This window comes from Geotrypetes seraphini, chromosome 14, assembly GCF_902459505.1.
Source record: "Geotrypetes seraphini chromosome 14, aGeoSer1.1, whole genome shotgun sequence".
Classification (NCBI taxonomy): domain Eukaryota; kingdom Metazoa; phylum Chordata; class Amphibia; order Gymnophiona; family Dermophiidae; genus Geotrypetes; species Geotrypetes seraphini.
The window spans coordinates 73234356-73261664 of NC_047097.1; the positions used below are offsets into that span (position 1 = coordinate 73234356).

The 27309-nt window shown below is 41.9% G+C and overlaps 1 protein-coding gene across 7 annotated transcripts in view; it reads right to left on the reverse strand.

Moving 5' to 3' along the window:
- MEGF11 (multiple EGF like domains 11) overlaps nucleotides 1–27309 on the reverse strand; it is a 322743-nt gene that overhangs the window by 32497 nt on the left and 262937 nt on the right. For all 7 annotated transcript variants that reach the window (XM_033920814.1, XM_033920813.1, XM_033920817.1 and 4 more), the window contains 5 exons: nucleotides 22182–22302; nucleotides 20255–20418; nucleotides 19296–19398; nucleotides 5645–5791; nucleotides 1352–1486 (listed from right to left, as the gene is read on the reverse strand). In XM_033920814.1, the coding sequence (XP_033776705.1) occupies nucleotides 1352–1486; nucleotides 5645–5791; nucleotides 19296–19398; nucleotides 20255–20418; nucleotides 22182–22302 (670 nt within the window). The remainder of the gene's footprint in view (nucleotides 1–1351; nucleotides 1487–5644; nucleotides 5792–19295; nucleotides 19399–20254; nucleotides 20419–22181; nucleotides 22303–27309) is intronic.

Sequence of the window (27309 nt, forward strand, 5' to 3'; positions counted from 1 at the left end):
GTTTTTGATGGAAGCCAAACATTTGTGCTTCATCCCATGTGTCTCTCTCTTTCCTCCCTCTGAACAGGAATTGCCTTTCACCCCTGCCCACTTGGGCTTATTTTACCACCTCTGGCATTCTAGGGGTGTACTCGGGGCTGCTTTTTAGTGGCAAGCTCACGAGACTTCACAGAGCTGACTGACATAGGGAGCAGTGACTGGGGATCACTCTTGCCCTGACTACAAGGGACTGTACTTGCAAGAAAAAGAGAATGCAATGCGATTGGACGTAATGGAGTTGTGATCTTGCAGAGTAGGTTATATGATAGATGCTTTTGATACTAAAGTTTAGCAAGAATTTAAGTCTATAAATTTGGAATGATAAGATTCTGAAAAATTAGCCTCTCTGTGGAGTTATAACATCAACTGATGCTCCAAATGCAGCACAAAGTCAGTCATTGCAAGAAACGGTGGCTTCAGTTTCAGCTTTCATTAGTTGAGACTATTTTGCTTGGAGGTAAAATACGGTCTTTATTTAAATGACTACATATATTCTGGGTTGGACACTATCTGAGTGATTCTAAAGAATTTCCAGGCTGTGGCGAAGATGCAGTGTTTTAATCAAACTTGTGGCATACAGAAGCAGTGGCGGGAGGTGCTGACACCCCTTTGCCCCCCTCCCCCTGCCGGTATCTCTTTAAATCTTCTCCAGCACCTGCTGCTCGCACTGGCCTGGCTCCCCTCTGGAATCACTTCTGAGTTGCGGGGCCAGGAAGTGACTTCAGAGAGAAACCTAACGCCGGCGCATGCGCCAGGCAGGAGAACTGCTTGCGCTGGCAAAGATTGAAAGATGTGTCAGAGGAAGGGAAGTGGCGTGCACGCAGAGAGGAGGACAGGTTCCTGTGCCTGGGGCAGACCGCCCCCCCTTTCCTAACTACGCCACTGTGTGTATGTACCCTTTCTGTGGTGGGGCATTTGGAAAGCTTTCACTGTCTCTGTCCATGTCCTAGGGTGGTGTGCCTGTCGGAGGAGAGGGGTGAAGAGAAAAAGATGGAACTGCTGTTGCTGCCCATCTTCTAAAGTTAAAAGGGGACAGACTCCGTACAAACGTAAGGAAGTTCTTCTTCACCCAGAGAGTGGGGGAAAACACCCTCCAGGGATTCAAGACAAAGTTAGACAAGTTCTTGCTGAATCGGAGCTAGTCTCAGTTAGGCTGTTGGTCTTTGACCTAAGGGCTGTCGTGTGAGCGGACACGATGGACCACTGGTCTGACCCAGCAGTGGCAATTCTTATGTTCTCGTTTCCACAGTTGCAGACCTGGAACAGTTTAACAGCAGCAAATTCAGATGACAAATGAAAAAGAAGCCTTTACCTTGGTTGCAGAGGGCCCCGAAGAAGCCAGGTAGGCAGTCACAGTGCCCGCTTATATGGTGGCATGACCCATTGCTGTGCAAGCACTGCGGACATTCTTGGCTACAGCCATAACCGTAAAACCCTTCTGAACAAACTGGAAAGGGAAAAGCATGCCGAAGTTAGCACTAAGACGACAAAGGCCCACTGGCACGGTGTTCTACAAAGCCATTGAAAACATTTATATCCTGCCTATCACAAAAATCTATGCAGGTTACAATTAACACACAAATGCATTCAAAACCAATCCACATCCAGAAATGATCAAATACAACAACCTGAACTTCTCCCTTCATAAATTACCAGAAACTTCCTGAACAAAAGCCTTACGAAACAAAGGACTCTGACATATCGCGTCAAGGAGAGCCTCCCATGCACATTTCCTAACTTGGAACCGTGTGCATTGCTGTCGTGGCTGCTGAGCATGGGGGGGGGGGGGGGGCGCTTCAGCTTGGAGCCAACCTCTACTTGATTTTGATCCAAGTGCCAGGCACTGCTCAACAGGGAAAGAAAAACAGCTTCCCACAGACACAGGACAGAAGTCCGGATTTACCTGGACAGGTCCTCTTTTTAGAGGACAGGTCCTCTTTTTAGAGGACATGTCTGGGCGTCCAGATGGCTTTTCAAAACCCAGCACTTTGTCCGGGTTCAGATCGTGTCAGAAGAGGGCATCTGCACATGTATGGATGCCCTCCCCACTAATGAGAACAGGGTGAGGGGGTGGGGCTGGGGTGTGGCATGGGTGGAACTGGGCGGGCCCATGGGTCCGGATTTTACACAGTGGTGTAGTAAGAGGGGTTGGACCCCCCCCAGGCGCCAGCACCTCTCCGCCCCACCACACCATGCTCATGTCTTCTTTTCACCTGTATCTCTTTAAATCTTTGCCAGCACGAGCAACTTCTCTGGCCTGCTGCTCGCACCGGCATTCGCTTTCTTTCTGATGTCACTTCCTGGCCCTGTGACAAGGAAGTGATTTCAGAGGGTAGCCAGGCCGGAGAAGCTGCTTGCACTGGCGAAGATTTAAAGAGGTCCGGGAGGAAGGGAGGGCTCGAGTGTGATGGGGTGGGCACAGAGGAGGGCGCAGGGGGGGGGCACTACGCCAGGCCCCTCCAACCTTTGCTACACCACTGAGCTTAGGACTGGGATCTGCATCCAATTTTGGGTGTGAGAATTTACACCAATTGAAATCTCCTGCATTCTATAATAACATCTATTCCAAAAATATATAGGCTACTGCCAGAATCACAAGTCCAAAATCTCATTCATTGAATTAAGTTCCTCGAACAATTTATAGTGGATCTCAAGTGTTCACAGTTATATCGCCACTAGAACAAGTCCCGGCGTCTAACTATCATGTGAACTATCATCGGTCCACTAAATTAGTTCACATGATAGTTATACGCCGGGACTTGTTCTAGTGGCGATATAACTGTGAACACTATGCACATGAATTCAAATTGTAGCCCAATTATTGGCGCTATCTGGCTTGTTATGTAATCAAATTGCATACTCAAATTTCCACATGCGATTTGGGGTGTCATTTATAGAATTTGGAGGATAGAGTCTGTGCTTTCACGTTCAATCATAAATTCATCTTCAATAAACATTTATTTATTCATTTTATAAAAAGAACCAATGAATATTATATTTACCAACAGTATTTATTAATCAAAACATACAGGAGAATAAAACAAAATATATCATAAAATAGAAATACATAATGGAATTTAAATAATAATAAAATATAATGTAAAAAAAAGTAATATAATGCATCAAAGAACATATGTAAAAAGTATATCAGCCTGCAATAAGCATCGTGAAAAGGTGAAACACATGTACCTTGGCTGTAAGATTACATCACCCCAGGATGGAAATTCTGAGCCTTCAAGTAACAGGATTTCTTTAACTGAAGTTCATTTTCATTCTTACACTTTAATATTGTAACAACGTGTGATCATGAAGAGGATGAACCTTACTGCTGCTGCTGCCATCCCTCCAGAGTTCCCTCTCACCCACCCCTTCTCTTTAGATCTAATCTTGGATTTTTGAGTCACACGATGTCCAAAGCAGATTCAAGGCAACTTACAATTGATTAATTATTGGTATACAAATCGAAGCATTGCAGACTGAATCAGAGAGTATAGAGCTCTGATGGGAAAGAAATTGATCCATTTTGGATCGTGCAGAGGTCGATGGTTGGTAGCGTAGTCTAGGTTCCGACACAATGTAGGTCCAGGGTGATTGTTGATGAAGTATATGGAGTCTCAGAAGTAGGTCTTTGGCTTCACACAAAACGTGACGTAGTCAGGTATATGGAGTCGAAGAGGTAGGTCCTTACCTTGTTATGAAAGTGAGGTAGTTTGACTCACAACTGATGGCTGTTCCATTGGGGAGTGGCCAAGATGGCGGCACATACCTGGTGAGCTCTGTATCTCTTTAGGGCTGAGCTGGGAATCCAGTGACTTTAACTGGTGGTGAGGGACCTGCTAGAGCACATGTGGAAGGAGTCGCTGAGCTTTCAGATGTCAGATGTTACTCTTTCTCCCCTTAAATTGACTCATCCGCTGTGTCCAACATCAGAGATGGGTTTGCCGACGGAGCAAGCTAATTTGGTTGGAACGTGATCGCCAGAAACACCAAGTGAGGGCGGCACCCTGCTGGAAGGACACTATGAACATCGAAGTGACTCTAGAGTGGATATCTCTGGCCTTTCACGGCGATTACACTCAAAACAGTTTGGAAGGTGGTTATGGACTTTACATCGGTAGTTCAGAAATCTATGGAAGTAACAACTTTGATTTCTACAATGGATATTATTTCTAAAACTGTTCAGGAATTGAAACAAGACTCATTGACTAACTGCGTGCTACACCGCGCGGTACGTTTCTAGAATAACGCCAGCTCAATGCTGGTGTTAAGGTCTAGTGTGCGTGGCAATTTAACACGCACTATTCCGCACGTTAAGGCACCTTAGTAAAAGAAGCCTTAAGTTTCAGCAGTTCCAATCAGATATTTCTTCTTTACAAGAATTTATATCCACTGTTGTAAAAGATAATGTTTCAATGAGGAAAAATAGAACAGATTGCAAATTTTAATAGAAGATTAAACTTATTATTTTTTAATTTTCCAAAGGATCCTGGGATTTTGCCAAAAAATAAGGTTAAGAAATATTTTTTGGAAGTTTTGCATTTTTCCTCAGATATGGTTCAATCTATGAACAGAGAAATATCCAGGATGGTGATGTTCCAATGCAATCTTCTGTTGGTCTTGAAAATCAGAAATTGGATTTGAATAATTTATCTAAGATTTTGGAGCAATTGGTGCTGCTTTTGTCTTTGAACAAGATCTGAATAATGTTTTGAAAATGTACTTCTGTAACTCAAAGGCTCTCTTTTATGGTCAGAAAATTTGGGTTTCTCCACATGTTTCTAAAGTGACACAAGAAAGTCGTAGGGCCTTCTTAAATCTTAAACAAGAAGTTTTGGACTTCATTTAAGTTGCTTTATCCATGTAAATGTTTGATACATTTGGGTGGTTTGACTTATGTTTTCTTTATTCCTGAACAGTTGAAATCTTTTATTGATCTCAAGAAGATTGTTTGAAGTCAGGTGTAAAATGGCCAATTAAGGGATATCTCGCTGGAATTGTGTGGTTGCGTGAGGTTCTAATCTTATTTTCTTGAACTGATACTCCTTATATTCGAGTTCACTCCCCTTATTTGTGGACTAAATAGGAGCTAAAAAATTTCTAGCTTTCTCTTTTGGTAAATGTAATATCTTCTATGTTTCTGTAACAAGTGTAATTTTGTGATATGTTTATTGGAAAACGAATACATTAATAATTAAGACATGATGATTGTTGGAAGTCAGTTGGTGGAGTATATGGATCTCCCTCCTCAGGAGATATTCCAGCCACAACTGCTACTGTATCTATTTCAGCTCTATCAGTCCATACACTGCTGTTTATTTCTTAGGGTTTTCTTTACACTCTTGCGGAGGCTTGTAGAGTTTCTTTTTCGTACCAGACAGAAGGCTCGACTCCTCATTGTCAAGAAGGGACAAGGAACTCACCAGTCTGCTTCATCTTTCTCCTCCTTCCCTCTCATCTTCCCACTCCATTTAAGACAGGAGAACTCAGGTTCTGGGTTATGGAGTTCTGGCCTTCCACCTCCACCAAACTCTTCCCAGGGATCTTTATATCTACTTGGAAAGAAAAGACCAGCAATGCATGAAGACATAGGTACAAAGAATCTTACCTCTCTCGCAAGTTGTTCCTCGGTATCCAGGTGCACACTCGCACATGCCATCCTCTGCTGAGCAGAAGCCCCCGTTCTCACAGCTACAAGACATAGAGCAGTTTGGTCCCCAGTGACCTTGGACACACACGTTGTCACAATGAACACCTGAAACATTCAAAAGTACACATCACGAGTACACGCACATTGCAAATGTCAGTGTGAGGGTCTGCTGTGGCCACTTGTTTCTCTATAAAGGTAAGCCAGTTGATGTAATATATCTAGATTTTCAGAAAGCTTTTGCTAATACTTTTCTGCAATATAGTTTATCATATAGCCAAAGGGCCGAGTGTAAATGTTAGATGGGGACAAGATGGGTGGAACAGAGTCCATTGGGATAAACAGATGGATGGCTAAACTCAAGGCAAGATATAAGGACCTGATCTGCATTAGAGTGTGTGTAGCAAGCTAATCCAGGTGCAGAATGAGTGTACTGTATAGTCATTCATTATATGTATATATTAAAGGCTTGGGAGAAGAGCCAGGCTTTCACTTGCTTCCTGGTTTTGAGTTAGACGTAGCCCCTCGGGGAGTAAATTCCAGAGCATGGGGGCTATTCCTGAAAAGGTTCACTGGGTCAAGAAAGTGATACTCCTTGAGAGGACCTCAGAGGCCTCAAAGGTGTGTAAAGGGCTAGCTTTTTCTTTAACTATTCTGACCCATTTTGTCTGAGGACCTTGAAATTCAAGCATAGTTTTAAATTTAGCCCTGTAAGGTGATGGTAGCCAGTGTAGTTTTTGCATTCTGAATTACAGTAGTTGCAGATGACACAAACTCTTTTTGATTAGACCAGTGTACAGGGCGTTGCAGTAGTCTAGTCGTGATGTTATTGCGGCATGGACAACTGTGGTCTGGCTTGCCTTTTCAATATACGGAGAGAGATTTCATAGTGCCGTAGCTGATAGAGGCAACCTTTAAAGGTTGTTTGACTTTACGGGATCAGAGCATGTGGTACAGTAAGATTTTGGTGGGTTTTGGAGGGCTCGGATTGGATGCTGGTAGCGTCAGTGATTAAGACACCCACTGCCAGCCGGCACCTCCTGAACTCTTCTCTCTGCCACGTCCCACATCTTGTGATGCAATTTCCTATTCCCACGCAGGTGAGACACGACAGAGAGAGTTCAGTAGCTGGCAGCGGGTGTCTAAATCACTGACACTGCTGGCAATGTGTCACAGAAGTTGAAGACCACGGGGGTGGATAGGGACTAGAGAGAAATACCGGAGTCCCAAACTGCATGACATAGAAAGATGCTTCTCAGAGAGGGAGGGGAGAAAGGAAGGAAGGAAACAGAGCAGGCAGGGAGATCAAAGGAGAGGGTAGGGGGCAGGGTGGAGTGGAGAGATTATATGAAGGAATAAAGGAGGGGGAGGCATTAGAGCGACAGAGATTGATGCTGGGAAGGGGGTAAAAGTGAGCTAAGTACAGGACAATCAAGCCATTGTGATATCACTGATGAGGTTGGCTCTTATTGGTGTAAGGAGGCATTATGATGTCACAATGCCAGCTCTGGTTATCAGAGGCTGAAACTTTTCACACTATTTATTCAGTTTTCTATACCGTTCACCCAGGGGAGCACAGAATGGTTTATATGGATTTATTCAGGTACTCAAGCATTTCCCCCTGTCTGTCCTGGTGGGCTCCCAATCTATCTAATGTACCTGGGGCAATGGGGGGATTAAGTGACTTGCCCAGGGTCACAAGGAGCAGTGTGGGATTTAAACCCACAAGCTCAGGGAGCCGAGGCTGTAGCTCAAACCACAAGCCCACTCCTTCCAAGGCTTCAGTTGGACAACCTTGACTCTTTACACATCCCACATCTCCCCATGCTGTGGTGGTCATAATGGTTCTTCTTCTCCTCTGTGCAAAGAGGGATGACAGTGAGAGACTTATATGAAAAAATGAAGAACTCTAACACTGTAAAGTTATTCTAATCACTTAAACTGCTGTTACAGAATTTGCACATCCTATTGGCACCTACATCTCAGTGACCTTTTGAAAATTTGCTCCCCATTTCAAGGACAACTGACTCCAAAAAAAGAATTGCCAACAAAACTTAAAAGAATCCAACAATGAGGCAAAAAAATGGACAAAAGGTTCCGTGAGTGATTGCAGAAGTGGTTTTGCTGTTCTGCAATCACTCACTGAACCTTTTGACCATTTTTTGCCTCATTGTTGGATTCCCTATTTCAAGGAGCCAATTATTAGCTGATATAGAGGTCCCAATTAAAACTTCTATACACCTTATAAAACCAAGATTAAGCCTGAGGTGGCTTAGCTGATCAAGATGGTGGAAGGTGAAACTATTGCGACCACTGAGTTGGCAGTCAAGGAAAATAACTCTTTATGGAGAATCTCAGTGCCTTTCTTGAACAAGAGGGCAGGATGCCAGTTGCAGCAGACTTCTCTAAACGGTGGCAGGTTCTTGGGGACATTTTTTACACCCTTACTGCAACTGTAAACTTTGTAATGGAAACAGATGCTGTGAGAATCTGCTTAATTTGAGGTTTTAAACTATCAGCTAGGAGACGGGTGGATTGAGCCAGCAGGAGGGGCACTGACATGCCCAGAAAGCATTCTAGAGTTTTCTGGGCTCTGGTAGGGCTGATGTCACCTACATTTGGCTGCTTTATCCGACTTCTCCACGGAGGAGATGATTTACATGTATTAATAGCTTTTTCTTTGTTTCCATATATAAATCTTGTAAGATTGCCTTCTTATTTTCCCTTATTAAACTGAAAATACAGCCCAAATCTGGAAACATACACAATAATCCAGGAATGAGAAACAGATTTGGGCAAAAAGCCACGTCTTTGAATGCCTCTTGAAAGTCAAATAGCTGGATTTGGAACAAATGTCCAGCAGTACTGTGTGCTATGCTGAATGCTGATCTGCCAGTTGATAGAGAAGAAACAGTTCACTAAACTTTCACATTTCATTCATACTTGATAAGCTGAACCGTTTGGAAAACCTTCTGGGTGGTTACTAGAAGTTAAAATTCAAGCGAGTTAGAAAGGAAATACAATATCAAAGAGGACACAGGGGAAACGAGTAACAGCGACTGCAGAGTCTTCAAACACTACTGAACTAAATGGTTTGAACAGGGAGTACGCGTCTAATTCAGAAAAGTCTCCGTACATAAAAGTTTTCAGTCTTGATTTAAACTTGCCAAACAATTTTGGGCTGATACACTTTTCCCTGTCTGTCTTGGTGGGCTCCCAATCTATCTAATGTACCTGAGGCAATGAGGGGATTAAGTGACTTGCTCAGGGTCACAAGGAGCAGCATGGGTTTGAACCCACAACCTCAGGGTGCTGAGGCTGTAGCTTTAACCACTGCACCAGCTCCAAGCTGGAATTAGGATAGGATGTGTTTTAATAACTGCAGCTGAAGCTTATGCATGTGTATTTTAACAGCTGCAGCTTTAGGGGCTTGTTACAGTCTCACAGTTGAAATGTTAGTGGGAGTGAACTGAACCTTGCTGGGAGATGAGTCACGATTGCAAAGCTGAAGAGGGTAGGTGTAAGCTGAAGTGCATTATGGGACTGTCCTCTTCCTGGCTCCCTGCTTTGACTGGACATGCACACAGGAGCTTTGTTTCCGCTCAGCTCTTCTGTGCATGCACTGGACACGTTGCTTCTCCTTACCGAAAAATAACTTCCCAATGCTTATCATTAATAGCATGCATATGATTTGCATCTGATTAGTGTTGAACATTGGGAAGTTATTTTTTGGCACTGTTCCCCTGTGGTATTCTGCTGTGCTGTAGAGAACAGCGCTTGAGTTCCTCTGAGCATTGGCTTGATAGTTGCTTAAGTGTTGATTGTCAGCACTTAAGTGGCTATGATAACTGCATGCAGTTCTTCACAGCTGCTTAAGTGCTGAATATCTCACTTAAGTGGCTATGTTTTCACTGGCTTCATATACCTAGACCTTCAGTAGCAGAGCCTGGACATTGAATTTCTAGGTGTAATGCCAGCAGCTGATTGCTGCTGGCTGAATATCAGGTCACATAATGCTAACATTGATCAGAAACTCTTCGTCTCTTCCCATCTATCCCCATTCAGAGACCACAGTAGGCTTTAAGATAATCCTGGATAATGTTCCATTTCTTCAAACTGTCTCTTTGCAGAGCTGAAGTCTCTTTATCTGCCACAATCTTTGTTTGTCTGGTTATCTCAGGGGCAGGAAATCTGCATGTGGGTGTTTCTGATGACAGTCTCATGAACTGGGGTTTCCTTTGTACTTCTAGTCCCTGGTCACTTATTCTGTACTTCATGGGAATTTAGCTGTGTTCTGCTGGTGGGTAGCTTCTGGGTTCTTTGTAGGAATCTGCAACAACTCTGTTCTGCATCTAAAAAAGGAGGAGTGTCTGTTTTCTAGGGCACATGCAATGATGGTATAGACACCTTTTCATAGCCCACTTATTTCTCCAGACTTTAGGGGAGAGTCTCATTGAGCAGCTGTTTCTTGCACTGCAGGAGCTACTAGGGCTCCCACTGTATCTGTCGGTTTGTGAGCACTTTGCGACCAGATTTCCCTCCTGCACTATTCACTAACCTGTGTAGCGATTCGACTACAATCTGCGCATGCAAATGAGGGGAACTGCATGCAAAGTAGGCAGGGACGCAATCCACTACACAAATTTTGCGATTCGAATGGGCTTTCCGCTCATCCTAAAAAGCGACTGCAGGGGACCAGTCGAAAACGTCTTTCTGACTCTCCAGCACTGCCCTGCCCCTTGTTTCCTGCCTGCTCACCCCGATCTTGCAGCCCTGCTCTCTGCCCAGACAATGAAAAGTGTGGTGCCTGTCCCTGCTCTCTGCCCCGATCTTCCAGCCCTGCTTTCTGTCCCGAGCTCCTACTCTCTGCCGCTTTCCCTGCAGTGCGAGCCCACGGGTTTAAAGCGGGGCTGCACGCTGCAGTGTAGGGAAGGTGGCAAAGAGCAGGAGAGTCTGGGCGGCAAGAGCAGGGCTTGGAAGGGGAGAGCAGGAGGACGCGTGCAGAAAAGTAACCCCCCCCAAAAAAAAAAAAACGGCTACAGATAGTTTGCGCATATGCACGGATCGCGCACCAGCGATCCGGGCAGGCAGATGGGGGCATTCCTCCGATCGCCCCCATCTGCATATTTGTTTTTTGTGAATTCGTTGGACCTGCCTGCATCGGGCCCGATCGGGCAGGTTAGTGAATCCGGCCCTAAGTTCCTTGTGCCTAAACCCTCAGACTACCTCAAACTACAGCCAGCCAGATGCACAGGGCTGCAGAAAATGATAAAAGTAAGCTGGACCCAGCAACACTTCTTAGCCCCTGATGCTGACAACTGCTTCCTTCAGATTGGACACTGGGTATATCCTGGAGATGCTTCCTTTATCAGTACGAACACGTTCACCCTGCATAATGGGAAAAATTCAGACACAGACTCTGAAAGACTCCAAAAAGATGGATTAGTGCAGCAGCAAAAGTAAACACATCCAAAAGCGATTTCCAGAGCCCCCCTGACAGTTCCATGGGATGCGTGGCAGGGATTATTCAGTACACTTAAAAGTCATTTAAGAAAGCTCTTACAGAGCAATTTTATATGTCTGTAAGGTTAAAATATTGCACATTCAGGAAATAACGCTTCTTCTAGGAGGCCTACTGGCTCAGCTATTAAGATTCCTGCTGGAAATGTTGTTTTCTGCAGCACAGGGATAGATATGGGAAGCGTCTTTTCCACAGAACTTCTAAAGGGAAGGCAGAAGGTTCTGAAAGCAGCCCAGCTCCCGGTGTAGATCTCAAGCCCCAGTTTAAGTGAGGGATGTTGAGCCAAGGATGCTGAATATCAGAACTGGATCCATCCGATAATGTGTATCTGTGTGAATAGGGCTATTTTAAAGATGCATTTGAATTCTAAGAATAACAATTTTTTCATCCTTAAGTACTGACTTCCTCTTGATAATGCCAAACTTTTTATTTTTTCCCCCTCCTCTTGTTCTACCCTTCCATGTTTCTCTTCTATACAAATTGTAGTTCTTCCTTTTTCCTATTCGTCCAGTTAGTCAATTGGATTATCTGTATTTTGTCATGTCTTACATGACTACTTGTATCCCCCTATTTTAATTGTAAATCGCTTAGAATTTTATGTAAAGTGATTGATGAAATTTTAATAAACTTGAAGTGCAATGAGCTTTTTATCAGCTTGGGTAAGTCTGCACATTGTATGCAGGCGTTCCCAGGGGCCTAGTTGAAATGGACTTGCAACACATGTTCAGACCTCTACAGGGACGGATGCCAGGATCCTAATTTATAAAGGCACGCAGGTGTGTGTGTTGCCTTTGTTTTCATATCTTCTTCATTAACACAATCAACTTAAACAGCCAGTAAGCCTCAAAGCCAAACAAAGCATAAATTTGCATTTCTCTGCTGTCTCACTCCTAAATACAAACGTCAGCGTTAACTCTTTATCATTTTTATTCCCTACCTTCAACGAAAACTAGTGTTCTGATAAATAAAGACCCCGAAGGTGACAGTGAGTAAGAAGAATTTATTTACATGCACAGAATAAACAGGAGAATACAGTGAAGCTCAAGGACAAAATGAGAAAAAATATTGACAATTACACAGGAACATTCAATACTCCAGAACAGGTGAACAAAGATTCACTTCCCATCTATGCAAGCAGTCTGCAGTGATAGGGTAGATCGAATTGGTGGAGGCGTAGAATTATATGTTAAGGAGGGCCTTGAATCAAATGGACTGAAAATTCTGCAGGAGCAGAAACACACCTTGGAATCCCTCTGAGTAGAAATTCCTTGTGTAAGGGGGAAAAGGATAGTGATAACATCTAAAGATAACGTCCGCAGCCTAGGAGTGATCCTGGACTCAAATCTATCAATCTCAAATCATGTATCAAACAGTGTCTTCATCCTTCTACTACCTCCGTCAACTGAAATGCATCTGTCCTTACTTTTCAGAAACCGATTTTGCCCAACTACTGCATGCATTTGTATTATCCCGCTTAGACTACTGCAATGCACTACTAGTGGGCTTACCCACAAAAACCCTCTCCCGCCTCCAAGGTGTACAAAATGCAGCCATTCGTCTCCTGAAAAACCTAGGCTTCCGAGATCATGTCACCCCAGCACTAACATACATGCATTGGTTGCCTATCCAAAAACGCTGCGCCTTTAAAGACTTGGTCCTAGCCTTCAAGACCTTCCATAAGCTGACAACGAACTACATGACATCAAAACTACAAATTTACGTCCCAAACAGATCACTGAGATCTCAAACAGAGAGACGGCTCACACTACCACCTGGTCGTTCACTCAAAACTGAAACAGCCCGCAAACGCTCTTATTCACAGTTTATACCCAGATTCTGGCCCATCATCCCCACATCCATTAAATCGCTAGACAATCTATGGAACTCCAGGAAGGCCGTGAAAACCTTCCTCTTCACAAATCCAGCTCCTAAAGGTCCAACGCTTCTCATGAGCTCCTTAATGACCAACGCTACTCACGAGCTCCATAATGACCAACGCTATTCATGAACTCCTTAATGACCAACACTACTCATGAGCTCCTTAATGACCAATGCTACTCACGGGACCTAAACTGCTAACCACCAATCATGTATTTGCTTACAACACTAAAACTTTAGTACAATTATGTTATGTTTTGTTAGTACAGTGAATGCTGCCATGTAATATCTTCAATGAATGCCGCAACTTCTTCTAAGCTATGTCTGCCAAAAATGGCTTTCAATAATTTTGTCCTTCTATACTGTGAATGTACCTTTGTAACCCATTCTGGGTTCCTTTGGGAGGAAGGGATAAATATATAAATAAATAAATGATAGGAGCGTACTAAGGGCTCCTTTTACTAAGCTGCAATAGCGTTTTTAGCGCACACAGGATTTCAGCGTGCGCTAAACCCACGCTACGTGGCTAGAACTAACGCCAGCTCAATGCTTATGTTATGGTCTAGCGCAGGGGTCCCCAAAGTCCCTCCTTGAGGGCCGAATCCAGTCGGGTTTTCAGGATTTCCCCAATGAATCTGCATTGAAAGCAGTGCATGCACATAGATCTCATGCATATTCATTGGGGTAATCCTGAAAACCCGACTGGATTCGGCCCTCAAGGAGGGACTTTGGGGACCCCTGGTCTAGCGTGTGCTAAAACTGCTATCGCAGCTAGCAAAAGGAGCCCTAAGTTTATTTAAAATTTGATTTGATCGCAATATTGTGATCCAATGCAATTTACAAATATAAAAACAGGGTTTTAGTAAAAAAAAAAAAAAAAAAAAAAAAGCACACTTTAAGACTCTGACAATACACAAAACAAGAGGGAAATAGATTGAAGTACAATGTTTAGGAGAAAAGGAGAACATATAGGGCTAGAACATTAGGATGGGGAATTGTTACCCATTCATTTTCTTTCTTTTATAGAGATAATAACTCTGAGAAATATCAGAGTTCAAAAGAATCAGAAAAACTCATTTACTAGCGTTCTTGAAGAGCCAGCTTTTTTAAAAGTGAGCGGACTGCTGGGAACGATGGACCACTGGTCTGACCCAACAGCGGCAATTCTTAGGTTCTTAAGTCCTTTAAACTTGTTAAGCGACTTTTCTTCCTGGATATATATCGGCAGTGCCGTAACAGAGAAGATCTTGTCCCTCCGAGTGTAAATGAATTTTAGGGAAGGGACTGAAAGGAGGGATTTCTCCTCAGATCTTAAGGATCTAGTTGGAGTCTATGGAATCAGGTGTCTTTCTAAGGATGCGGGAGTTTTGTTCATTAATGTTTTATGCATCAATAGTGCTAATTTATAGCTAACTCTATGGTTTATGGGTAACCAATGAGCTTTCTGTGGTAAGGGGAGCAACATGGTCAAATTTTTTTCTTTTTGGTTATTATTTTTATTGCAGTGTTTTGTATTATTTGTAACCTGCGTAGTTCCTTTAATGTCATTCCCTTGTATAATGTGTTACAGTAATCTATTTTTGATATGACCAATGAATGTATTAGAATATTCAAAGACGTTTCTTCGAGGAATGGGGTTAATGATCGAATCATCCGTAGCCTGACCAGGATGAATAGATAGATGCTGAAATGTTATCAGAAATTAGAAAGGTTAATAAATTGGGTAACACAATAATAATGGGTGATTTAAACTACTTCGATATTGACTGGGCAAATGTATCATCAGGGCATGCTAGGAGCATTAAATTCCTTGATGAAATCAAGAAATGCTTTATGGAGCTGCTAGTTCAGAAACCGACATGAGGCGAAGAAATTCTATGCCTAGTGGAGAGCATGAACGGGTGCGGGAGGTAATGGTGCTGGGGCCGCTTGATAACAGTGACCATAACATGATCAGATTTGATATGATCCCTGGAATAAGTTCACACAGGAAATCCAATACAACAGCATTTAACTTTAAACAAGGAGACTATTATAACATGAGAAGAATGGTAAAAAGAAATTTAGAAGAGCAGCTGCAAAGGTCAAAAATTTACATCAGGTGTGGATGTTATTCAAAAATACCATCCTGGAAGCTCAGACCAGATATATTCCATGTATTAAAAAGGAGGAAGGAAGACCAAACGGCAACTGGCGCGGTTAACGAGTGAGGTGAAGGAAGCTATTAGAGCCAAAAGAGAATCCTTCAGAAAGTGGAAGAAGGATTCGACTGAAAATAATTGTAAACAGCACAAGGAATGGCAAGACAAATTCAAGGTGCAAATAAGGAAGGCAAAGAGAGACCTTGAAAAGAAGATTGCACTGGAAACAAAAACATACAGTAAACATTTTTTTTAGGTATATTAAAAGTAAGAAGTTGGGAAGAGAATTGGTTATGTATATGCTCGGTTGGACTGCTAGATGACCAAAGGATAAAGGGGATCTCAGGGAAGACAAGGACATAGAGGAGAGATTCTTGCACCATATTTTGCATACAAACTGTTTTATGTTCATTTTTATGTTTATTGATTAAAGACTTGGCATCTTGTACACCATTCCTGCAGTTCGCAAATCTTTTCTATATGCAACCTTTTGCAGTAGGAAATGTAAATAATCTAAAATGCCAAGAAAAACATTTTCTGTCAGTAAATTTAAAGTGATCAATATTATAATCAGGTATAAGGCCAAACAATGTCTTGTAACAAGTACAACCTAACTTGAATAATATTCCTGCCTCAATTGGGAGCTAATATAGTTTCCGATAGAATTTAGTTATTGCTTGTTTACTCTTTCAAAAAATACTGGATACCTTAAGCTCATAGGAGGGGCTTAAGGTATCCAGACCATTAGGAGCCTTAGGCTCTTCCCAGGTACACCCCAGGATAACAATAATGCTCTATGACCTCACCATGCAAGTATTAAGAGCCTTAGCTTATAACCGTAAAGCTGTATTACCTCACAATGGAGGTGTAAAGAGCCTTAACCTATAATCATAAAGCTCTAAGACCTCACAAATGTAAGTGTAAAGAGCTTTATCCTATAGGAAGAGGAGATGCAAATGTTAAGAGCCTTAGCCAATAGGGAGAGGAGGAGATAGTGGATGCTCTGGATGGGCCATTTGGCCTTTATCTGCCGTCACGTTTCTAGGGTTAAAATCCAGCCTTGAATAGACCCCCCTGAAAGTGTTGCTTCATTATTCAGTTTTGCTTTTATTTACCTTTATTTAAAGTATTTTTCATGATTGTAAACCGTTTAGGTAACCCCTTGATAAACAGTATATCAAGTGACAAATAAAATTGGAAACTTCTGTTTAAAACCCGGTTACCTGGTCATGGCTCCTTCCTCACACCAATGTTAAACTGCTGCATTTAAGAGTAGAACATTAAGAAATACTTGGATTTGGAAGACTGATTCATTTTTATTCCTGCAGATGTTAGCTCTACAAAGCACAAATGATACTTCAAGAAAGTTCTGGCCATAGAGAGAATTTTTAAGTAAGGAATGTCATTAAATTCTTGCTTTAAATTAAGTCAGTAAAAAAATGGGCGATAATTTCTAGTAGGCTTATGTTACATTTCTAAAGCAGAGGGAGAGGAACGCTCAGAAGAAAGAGATGCATGCGTTTGAAAGGGGCAGGAAGTAGGGCAAAGGGCCAGATTAAGACTGTGGCACCATGTTCTGGAGTCATTTGGAACACTTCCAATCTTTCTTGTCAATTCAAAACTCATCTCGGGATGTAAAATAGTTAGAGATATAAATGATTCATTGAAAGCACTGGGAGATAGCTGCCCAAATGAGAATCATGAGATGCGATCAAAATAATGGCTCTGTACATCTAGAAAATGTGTGTTTGATAGGAATTTGATATCACGTCTTTCTAATATTTTATACTTCACGTTACAAGCCCTGATGGGTGAAATACACCAGTTGAATGAAAAAGCCTTATTTGTATCACAGGAACTTAATAGAATTGAAAGCACTTTTCAGAGAGAAGCTGTGACCAGTCAGCTAAAACATGTCAGGCAGCAGGGATAGGTGTGGAGGTCACACTTTACAGATTCAGTATTGAGGAATGGCAGAACTTATCCCTCTTCTCCCTTGAGTTTCCCCAGTGCCTTAGTGTTACTGCCGCACAGTAGAACATGGGAAGTCCAGGTAAAGCAGGAGATGCTCTGGAGGTGGCAAGCTTAGCTCCTCAAGGAAAAAGGAATCCCAGAAATTGCACAACAGTGACACCTAGAGGTAGGTTTCAATATGCATCTGCTCTAAATGAATCGGTGGCCTCTTGCTGAGAACTAGTTCCACTGTGGCTGAAGTATGAAAAGAAAAGACAAAGGCTGAAAGAATGGGAAAATTCCCTGGATCATGAGGAAATAAGAAACGAAGCCACCCACCTCTTATATCTATGCTTTCTCTTATTTCTTATATATATTGGGAGTCTGATATTTACCATGATTTAATCAGGCCTTAGAGGTTGCATGCACTGAGCATTTTGGGAGGGGATAGTCAGCAACTCTTAACCAAACAAAATGCTGCTAATAGCAGCCACACTCATGGGTTAGTGTTAAGGTGGTCCAGGGGTGGAATTGGAGAAGACTTAAATATTATTTGGGCACTGGCGACATTCAAGTACTGCTGCCTGTCAAGCTAACTGCCGAGATGCCCACTTTTTCAGCTATTCGGGAAACCTTAATTCATCTGTCTGACAAAATTAAATCCTCAACTTTCTTGCACATTTCTGTGGAAGTTGCTTCCATAGGCCGTCCAGGGTGAGGGGTCGTCTTCAATGGACTCTCCACCCCACTTAAACTTCTTGCTCCAAAATTTTACTTTGTAGGATGATGGGCCCGACTCATCATAAACTGCAATTATGCATTCAGGGATCTCCTTTGGCCTATTCCCTTCTTTTGTGAGAAATTTTATCGCCAAACGAAGCTCCAAATCTAGCAGCTTGTTACTTGGTTCGCATGAGGACTCTTGGAATGTTAGACTCACACTCAGCTGCAAGTGAGCACGAGTAACCGTGAGACATGTCACAACATGCGCAGACTTGTTTCAACACGCTTGCTACTTTCTGTCATACTCAGGCAGATAAATTATGGCCCGCCCCTCGCAAAATTGACTCTTTTGCTCAGTCCTCTTGGTCTTCTTGGTCCACACCAAGGGCCATATTGGCAGTATTGGCCCGCCTGCTACACAGTTTGCAACACACTACCTTAGAGATTCCAAACTCCAGACTTGTCCCGTAAAACTACTTTATATTAAGGACCTGATTCCATAAATGTCACCTAACCGTACTTAACTCCTAGGCACTGCTTGGTCAGCTGTCAATCAACTGCTAGACACCATTTATGATGCGATATATAAATTTTTAAATAAATAAATTTACAGAATCATGCCTAACTTGACTCAGGCATCACTAGATGTCCTAACGTTAAATGTAGATATATTAGGACAGAGTTTTCCTAACACAGACACCTAAGTCATACCACGCTTATTCTCCAACCCTAACCACACCCACTTTTGAGGTAGACATTGGTAGGCGTCAGTCCGAGTTCCACGCGGAACTCTTAATTGTTTCTCTCTCTTTTTTTTATGAGTTCTTAATTAAGCCCTTTATTCAATGTTGAGTTCCGTGCGGAACTTGGCTAGGCGTCTCCAATTAGGCCACCTAGCGGCATCATCGTATGTTGTGTTCAATGACTCACGCTGACCTACATATTCCGACAATGAAACAGCTGCGGCTGGCTGTGTCTAGAGCTAGCATATTTTTGTATGTGGATCCTCGGGAGTGGAATAAGCTCCCGGGATATTTACGACAGCAAACAAATTTGAGTAGTTTCAAGAAAATGCTGAAGAAACATCTCTTTGCAAGATGAAATATGGGATTTGATTTAATGTTTTTTTGATGTGAGGCGCTGGTAATTTTAGGAGGCTTTTCATTATTCTTATTATGTTTTATCTGTTGTAATGTATGTGATTTTGCTTATGCATATATTCCATCGTGACCCACCTTGGGAAAGACGGGGTATAACTAAATGCAAATACAAATCTAACCTAGGCATTGTTTACAGGATCAGCTCCTATCCTGCTGGAATAATTTTAGTTTTGTGGATTCAGTTCAATGCCCTTTTTAGACACCCCATGACAATACACATCCATTAAATAACTTACCTGTCCAGCCCGTAAGGCAGGTACAGTAGCCACTGACTGGATCACATTCGTCTGCATGGCCACAGTCACAGTGTTCAGAGCAGTTAAGACCATATGTTCCATCCTTCCAAAAAGAGAAGCCCTTTAGGTAATCATTTCCAGTTTCCAAAATCTTTAGCCTCATCACTCATGATAACTGAATTGCTGAGATAATCTAATGTAGTCTATTTGCTCTACGTATCACCCAGAATAAACCCAACGACCCAGAAGGAGAAGCAGATCAGTGCATAATGCAGATGGAAGAGTAATTGCTCCCTGCTTAGCTGTTCCTAACTCATTTTATGCAATTACACCTATTCCCTAATTGAGGGACTGAAGAAAGCGAGAAGAGTTCTATCGTTAAAAGTCTGATATGGGGAGGGCAATTTTAGAAGCCATTTCTGTGAGCACAACAGCATTTCCTAAACTCTCAAGATGCAGGTCAAGTTTTCTGTGTTCAGCCTCTACCGTATGTGCATAGGTTTATTTGTATTCCTACTGGACTGAGGGCTTAGTGTTTGTAATGTATATTTTTCAAATAGGTTTTCTCATTTGAAGCACCTTTTTCTCTAGCACTTTTTCACCCCTGCTCCTCTGTTCCTGAAGAAGTAGCAAAACAGAGTGCTCTCTTGGGCAGCGGATGTGTTTCACATGGGATCAAGATAAGTTGTTTGTTATATACAATTTTGGGATGAGTGCAGTTTGATTTGTATTCACGGGACTCTTTGGACTGGGGGTTTGGCTCTTTCTGGCTTCATTTTACAGTAGTTACATTTACATTAATGATTATTGTCAACATCTCTGTGGTGTGAGACAGTCTATCAGACCAAAGATCCACCAGATTCTCAATGTAGGGTTATCATTAATTGGCCCCTTCTAAAACTTCTGCTTTTAAGTTTCATGCATAAAAAACATAGGTGAGTAGAAAGAGGTGAACTCACGGGACATGGCTGGTCACATTGTTCTCCAAGCCACCCTGGTGCACAAGTACAGAAGCCATCCACGGGGCTGCAGGCTGCATCATTGGCACATTGGCAACTCTGATCACAATTCAGACCCCAAGAGCCACTGGAACATGGAATGGAGCACTCCATGCCCTGCCATCCTAAATACAAGTAAAGAACAAAAACAAAGCACATTAATATATTATAAAACCACAGCATAAGATGTGTTCCCAATAATAAGACTTTATGGGTTGACATTCAGCCGGTGGCTTTGTGTATTTTGTTTAGGTGCGGCCTAGAGCTATATTGAATATCCAGCTCTCTCTTATAAAGTTAAGTGCAATCTAGCAACCTTATTGTAGAGTCTTCTTTCTAAATATCAAATGAGAAATTTCCTATGGTTAAGAAAGTGAAATTTATTAGACAAATTTTGTCTGTCTGTCCAATATCAATTGGCTAGTTTCTGGAACCAGCTCCCTTTAGGGCTGCACTTTTATGGGCATTATTTTCAGGTTTAAAATCTTTTTTGTTTCACCGTAACTGAATTTATTTGGGCTTCATTGCTGTAATATAAATGTTCACTGTTTAATTCTGTAATTCATGGACAAGTTAGAAACAAAGAAACATGACGGCAGATAAAGGCCAAATGGCCCATCTAGTCTGCCCATCCACAGTAACCATTATCTCTTTCTCTCTCTCAGAGATCCCACTTGCCTATCCCAGGCCTTCTTGAATTTAGACAGAGTCTTTGTCTCCACCACCTCTTCCAGGAGACTGTTTCATGCATCTACTACCCTTTCCATAAAAAAGTATTTCCTCCGATTACTCCGGAGCCTATCCCCTCTTAACTTCATCCAATGCCCTCTCATTCCACTGCTTCCTTTCAAATTAAAGAGACTCGACTCATGCGCATTTACATCATGTAGGTATTTAAACGTCTCTATCATATCTCCCCTCTCCTGCTTTTCCTTCAAAGTATACAGATTGAGATCTTTAAGTCTGTCCCCATACGCCTTATCACGAAGACCACACACCATTTTAGTAGCCTTCCTCTGGACCGACTCCATCCTTTTTATATCTTTTTGAAGGTGCAGCCTTCAGAATTGTATACAATATTCTAAATGAGGTCTCACCAGAGTCTTATACAGAGGCATCAATACCTCCTTTTTCCTACTGGCCATACCTCTCCCTATGCAACCTAGCATCCTTCTAGCTTTCGCCGTCACCTTTTCAACCTGTTTGGCCACCTTAAGATCATCACATACAATCACAACCAAGTCCCACTCTTCTGTCGTGCACATAAGTTCTTCACCCCATAAACTGTACCATTCTCTCTGGATTTTGCAGTCCATATGCATGACCTTGAATTTCTTAGCATAAAATTTTAGCTGCCAAATTTCAGACCATTCTTCAAGCTTCGCCAGGTCTTTCTTCATGTTATTCACATCATCTGGGGTGTCTATTCTACTGCAGATTTTGGTATCGTCCGCAAAGAGGCAAATCTTACCTGACAGCCCTTCAGCAATATTGCTTATAAAATTGTTAAAAAGAACAGGCCCAGGAACAGAACCTTGAGGCACACCACTGGTGACCTTCCTTTCCTCAGCTTGACCACTACCCTCGCATCCTTCCAGCTTTTGCTGTCACCTCATGCTCTGAATGTACAGAGGCTGGAAGACCTTGCTAGATATTCAGAAAGGGGAACAAAGATCTTGGGGAATAGTATAACCTTTGCATTCAGTTATTCAATATACAACATTATGTAATGCTCCATTTCCTGACATTGAATCAACTCTTAACCTAGAAACAAAAGTAAAGTTAATGGAAAACGATACTTATTGAGTGCAAATGACTAGTATTGAAATGCTAACCCTTGCCGGCTAAGATTAAAATCAAACAGCTGATTTCTTGTGATCACATTTACCTTCTTTACAAGTGCAGGACCCATCTATTGGAGAACACAGAGCTTCATGCTTGCAGTTACACGCTGACAAACAACTGGCGCCATAAGTTCCATCCGCACAGGTCACCGAACAGTCGTCTCCCTGCACAGTCAAAGAAAAGCAGGACAGTTCCCTTAGATTCCTCACCTGAACTGTTCCATGTCCAAAGAGATGCTTCTAGAAAAGATAATGCAACTGCAATAGAGAGCTGGTGTCTGAGAAGAGTCCTTTCAAGACAATATTTTCTATTGTGACTTTGCAGTGAACAGCCTGATTTTGTCTCCTTGCATCCAAGAATTTGTAGTCTTATTCTTTGTAGAACAATTGGAACAAGGCAGTTAATGCTGCAATGGGACAAAACCAGAACTGGCTCAGCTTATATGAAATAAAGATGTTGGTAGCCTGACAAATCCTGCCTTTGTTTCACAGGGCATTTTGTGGACGTTTCCATTTGCACTTCTGCTGGACAGTTTTTAACAATGCTTGAAGACAGCATTATAATGCAGCAAAGTAGCAAAAAGTGAAGATTTTGCTTTCCCTTACAGAGAACAGGAAAAGGAGCCCCTCATTTTCCCATCCAACGTGTAAATAAGACAGAGGCTCTTCTTCCACCCATCAATCTCATTGAAGTTCATCCTCAGCCTCATCCCACTCTTTCCTTTTGCTACTTTTTATGCAAATCCTGAAACTTTTCTCCAATTAATCTGCATCCCTCTTTCTGCTCTTTGACAGGCTCACACATTCACATCATCATCATCCATTACTGAACGCTAATATTTATGTCATACTTTGATCTCCCACATGCTCATTATAGCTCCTACAGAGTGTCACAGCTTGATGAATGTCTTTTGGGTCCCAGATCTGCAGCCTTTGCTCCCTCCCTCCTTGTTTACTACAAAGCTTATAGCTCTGAGTTTGGACCTGGAAGCTTCCTTTCCTCCTGCTTCTTTGGTACTTTTAGCTCAGGGAGAACCAGGGCTGGGTTTTAGCGCCAGAAGCCTTGACTCGCATCTACCTGGGGGATTTTTCTTCTTCTCTATATCCTTCCCAACATACCTAGGAGTAACCCACAATTTCCTTTGCCATTGACTCTATTTAAAGGAAATTGTAGCAAGCTTTGGTATGGCTCCTGGGTATTTAGCTGACCATTTCAATTTTTCTAGTTTTCAACATTCCCCACATATATCAACAATGTCTGAGTTACCACCAGTTAAAGGATGTCATTATAAAAGATTTTATGCTTTCATATCAAGCAGCTATTCTTGGCTCCGTTCTCCGCGGACTATTTTTTACTTCCACTCGTATACGAATTTTAGAAAACAATAAAAATCTTATTTGCATGATAGATTTTTATAATTGATAATTTGGAGGCCATATGGGCCAGTACCATATCATGGAAGAGTTTGTAGGCCATTACTAGGCCTTTGAATATACATCATTTGTCAATCTTCAGCCAATAGGCAGCGCGCAACACTGGGGTGATCCGGTCCCATAAGCTATGTTAAACATTTAATGCTGCTTGCTAATAGCTCCCAAGGTGATAGGTGAAACATTTTAGGATTATTAGGGGTTCCAAACACAATACAAATTGTACCTCCCTGGACACAATGAAGGAACATGCTCAGCATCCATTGACAACCACAGAGCAGGCTCCTGTTCCTTAGCTGCAGTTTCTGCAATAAAGAAAAGCATCTTCCAAATGATGAACTTCAGAGAGAGGTTTCCAAAGACTCAAAGAGCGATTTCATGAATGATAGTAGACCGTAACAGGGGACTCTGGCAATGGAGGCTTGATGAGCAGAAGCCCCTTCAAGAAACACATTATCTGGTACAATTCATACCAGGAGATGCAAAATCTCCTTCTTCAATTTGTGCTCACAAGAAAGAGGGAGTCAAAGAGTTCCAGCACAAGTCTGGTCCTCAGGAACTGGCAGTGACTGGGGAGAATTAATCACATTCTGTTTCTCTTCAGGAGACACAACACGAAGATCTGAATTCCTGCCAAAAGCTCTCAATCAGAACATTTCCTCTACTTCATTCATAAAAAGAGAACATTTCTTTCACGTCAGCCAAAAACCCTTCTGACTTCTGAAAGGCAGGATTCATCAGCTTTGTGGAAGAGCAGCGCCAGTCTCTTCACAGGAAACGCTAGAAAACACTTATAAAAAACCCAAACAAACAAAGAACAGAAGAACAAGGGGAAGATTTCCGTGTCAGATATTTGCTTTTCTTGTAGCTGAACTTTGTAATCCGCACACTAATGCCTTTCATATCTCATAACTAGTTGATCTGTCATGAAGACTAGCCATTTTGGGTCAGACTGATGGTCCATTTAGCCCAGTATCCTGCTTTCAACAGTGGCCAATCCAGAAACCCAAATAGCAACAACATTCTATGATAATCCACTGATAACCTTACAGAAAAAAGGCCTGGCTGGAAAGGGTTAAAGATGGTTCATTGCCTCAGAAGGGAATTGTAAAACTGGGTGTCTCCATTTAGGGGTCCAGAGGGCAGCTGGTAGGAGTCTATTCTTTGTAGGTTCTGCTACAGAAGACCAACAAAATCCAGTTTTGACATTACATTACATTAGTGATTTTTATTCCGCTATTACCTTGCGGTTCAAGGTGGATTACAGAAGAGGATTTCTGGCCATGTCCAGAGGTGTTACAGAGTAGAGCGGGTTGCTTCAGAGGATTGAAATGTTTCAGATGATGTTAGTTAGTCTTCATGGATTTCTTGAATAGCAGGGTTTTTATTTCTTTTCTGAAAGTTTTGTAGTCTGGGGTCGCGATTAGTAGATTGGAGAGTTGGTGGTCTAGTTTTGCTGCCTGTGTGGCTAGAAGGCCATCGTACAGTTTTTTTTCCATTTGATGTCTCTGATTGGAGGGTATGTGAATGGTGTCTGGGTTCTTCTGTGTCTGGTTGTGGTAGTTTGGATTAGGAGTTTGTTCAAGTAGGCTTATGGATTTAAATAATAGACAGTAGAATTTAAATAGTATTCTTGCTTGAATTGGGAGCCAGTGTGAGTCGAGGTATGCCTCGGTGATGTGGTCGTGTTTTCTTAGTGAATAGATTAGTCTCAGGGCTGTGTTTTGTACTGTTTGTAGTTGTTTAAATCATTGTTGAGGGCAGGGGAGATAGAGGATGTTGCAGTAGTCAAGGAAACCTAGGACTAGGGACTGGACCATGAGCTGGAATTGCTTTCTGTCGAAGAATTTTCAAACTTGCCTTAGGTTTCTCATGACCACGAATGATTTCTGTATTGTTTTGTTGACTTGTGGTTGCATGGTGCAGCATCTGTCTATCGTCATTCCCAGACGTTTTAGAGTGGGTTGAATGGGATATGTGATTGAGTTTATTACTAGGTTTGTTATGGTTTTATTTTTTTTCGAGAAGTATGAATTTTGTTTTGTCTGGGTCTTTCATCCATGTTGCCACTGTTTCTAGAATTCTGTGTAGTGTGTCTGTCAAGATGCTTGCGCACCGAGCTGGTTTGCGTAGAGCACCTAAAAATGGCAGCCACAGTCTTTTGTGGGAGCCCCACCCTGTGTACCCTCCCCCCCTTAAAAATGAACAATGGACTACATTGATAACTGAAACATCAAGATATGAGCATATTACTCCATATCTTCGACAAATGCACTGGTTGCCAGTTGCGTTTTGAATTCAGTACAAAGCAATCATGTTATGTCATCAATTTTTATATGGTACGATGCCCAAAATTTTTAAGAATATGATATCTCGTTATCAACCACAAAGATCCCTGCGTTCTGCAGGTGCTGCATTGCTGAAAACAAAGGCCAACCCTAAACATGTAGATACGAACGCCATGACCTTTACATGTGCAGGAGTTAAGCTATGGAACGGCCTTGTTGGCCAGATTCAAAAATGTGGAGAGAGGAATTCTTTTAGGAAAATGTTGAAGACTCAACTATTTGTTAATGCATTTTTCTGAGCAATTGATTTTATGCTATACTGAATATGTCTATTTTATCTTCTTATTTTGTATAGACTTTTAACATTTGATGTATGTAACTCCTTGTAAACTGTTTTGGGAAAAAAACAGTATAGAAGTTTTAAAAATAAATAAATAAAATAATTTCAGCATATGGTACCCAAATCTGAGCACTGAAAAAAAACACATCACCTAAACCCGGCAGCTCCTCGCACAATTAACCCTAAGGGTGCCAGCCTTCTTGAATATTTTGATGCTAACCTTAGCAGCTACTTAAGTTATTTTTTTCAGATCTGTATTTGTTTGTGTTGTTCTGGGTGAAACAGATAAAATGTTGATCTGGTAGTGGTGGGGGCAGGGGGGGTAGGTGGGAAGACAGTTTTTGCAATGGAAAACGGTCAATCTACATCTCAAAGAGTTTCTCATAGAAACAATGGAAATTTGGGGGGGGGGGGGAAGGCTGAGTTCTCTGAAAATACTGACTATTTTCTTCCTGATTGCTAACTCCAATGAATTTCTGCTCCTTTTTCGAAGAGTTATTGTGCCTGCAGATGGACGTACACTAATCCTTTTAAAAATAATTCTTTCCAATCTTCCATTTGTTGGAAATCATAAAAGCGAGACAATTCTCCCCTCTGCTGCTTCTGCCTACTCAGATACTAATACACATGAAAGGAGGAAATCCCTTGCCAATATATTTTATTTCTTCCCCGCGGCCTATCTGCTGAACACTTCCTGATGGACAGCTGCCAAATGTACTTAACTTCTCAATTAATGAGATGAAGAAAAGCACTTGAACCCTCTCTCATTAATTCCAAACCATTCCTAATTATAAATGCAGACTCTGTAATGAACATTTTGAACCTCATTTAAAGGGCGGCTGATAGTGTGAAATCATGCTGCTAAGGAGCCGTGAATTCCAGCCAGGACCCCTTTCCCGGTTTTCACTCCTGGCCTGAATAATCTTTAAGTGCCACGCATATATTGCCCAAATGATAATAAGCTGTGTTTGGATGAATCTTTATAATCCCTTTTCTTTTTTTTTTTTTTTTTATGCTTTTGAATACTTTACAATATCCAATATTTCCAAAGGAAAAAAGGAAACAAAATCACACAATGCAATACATAATCAAATCATACATACATAATTCCTT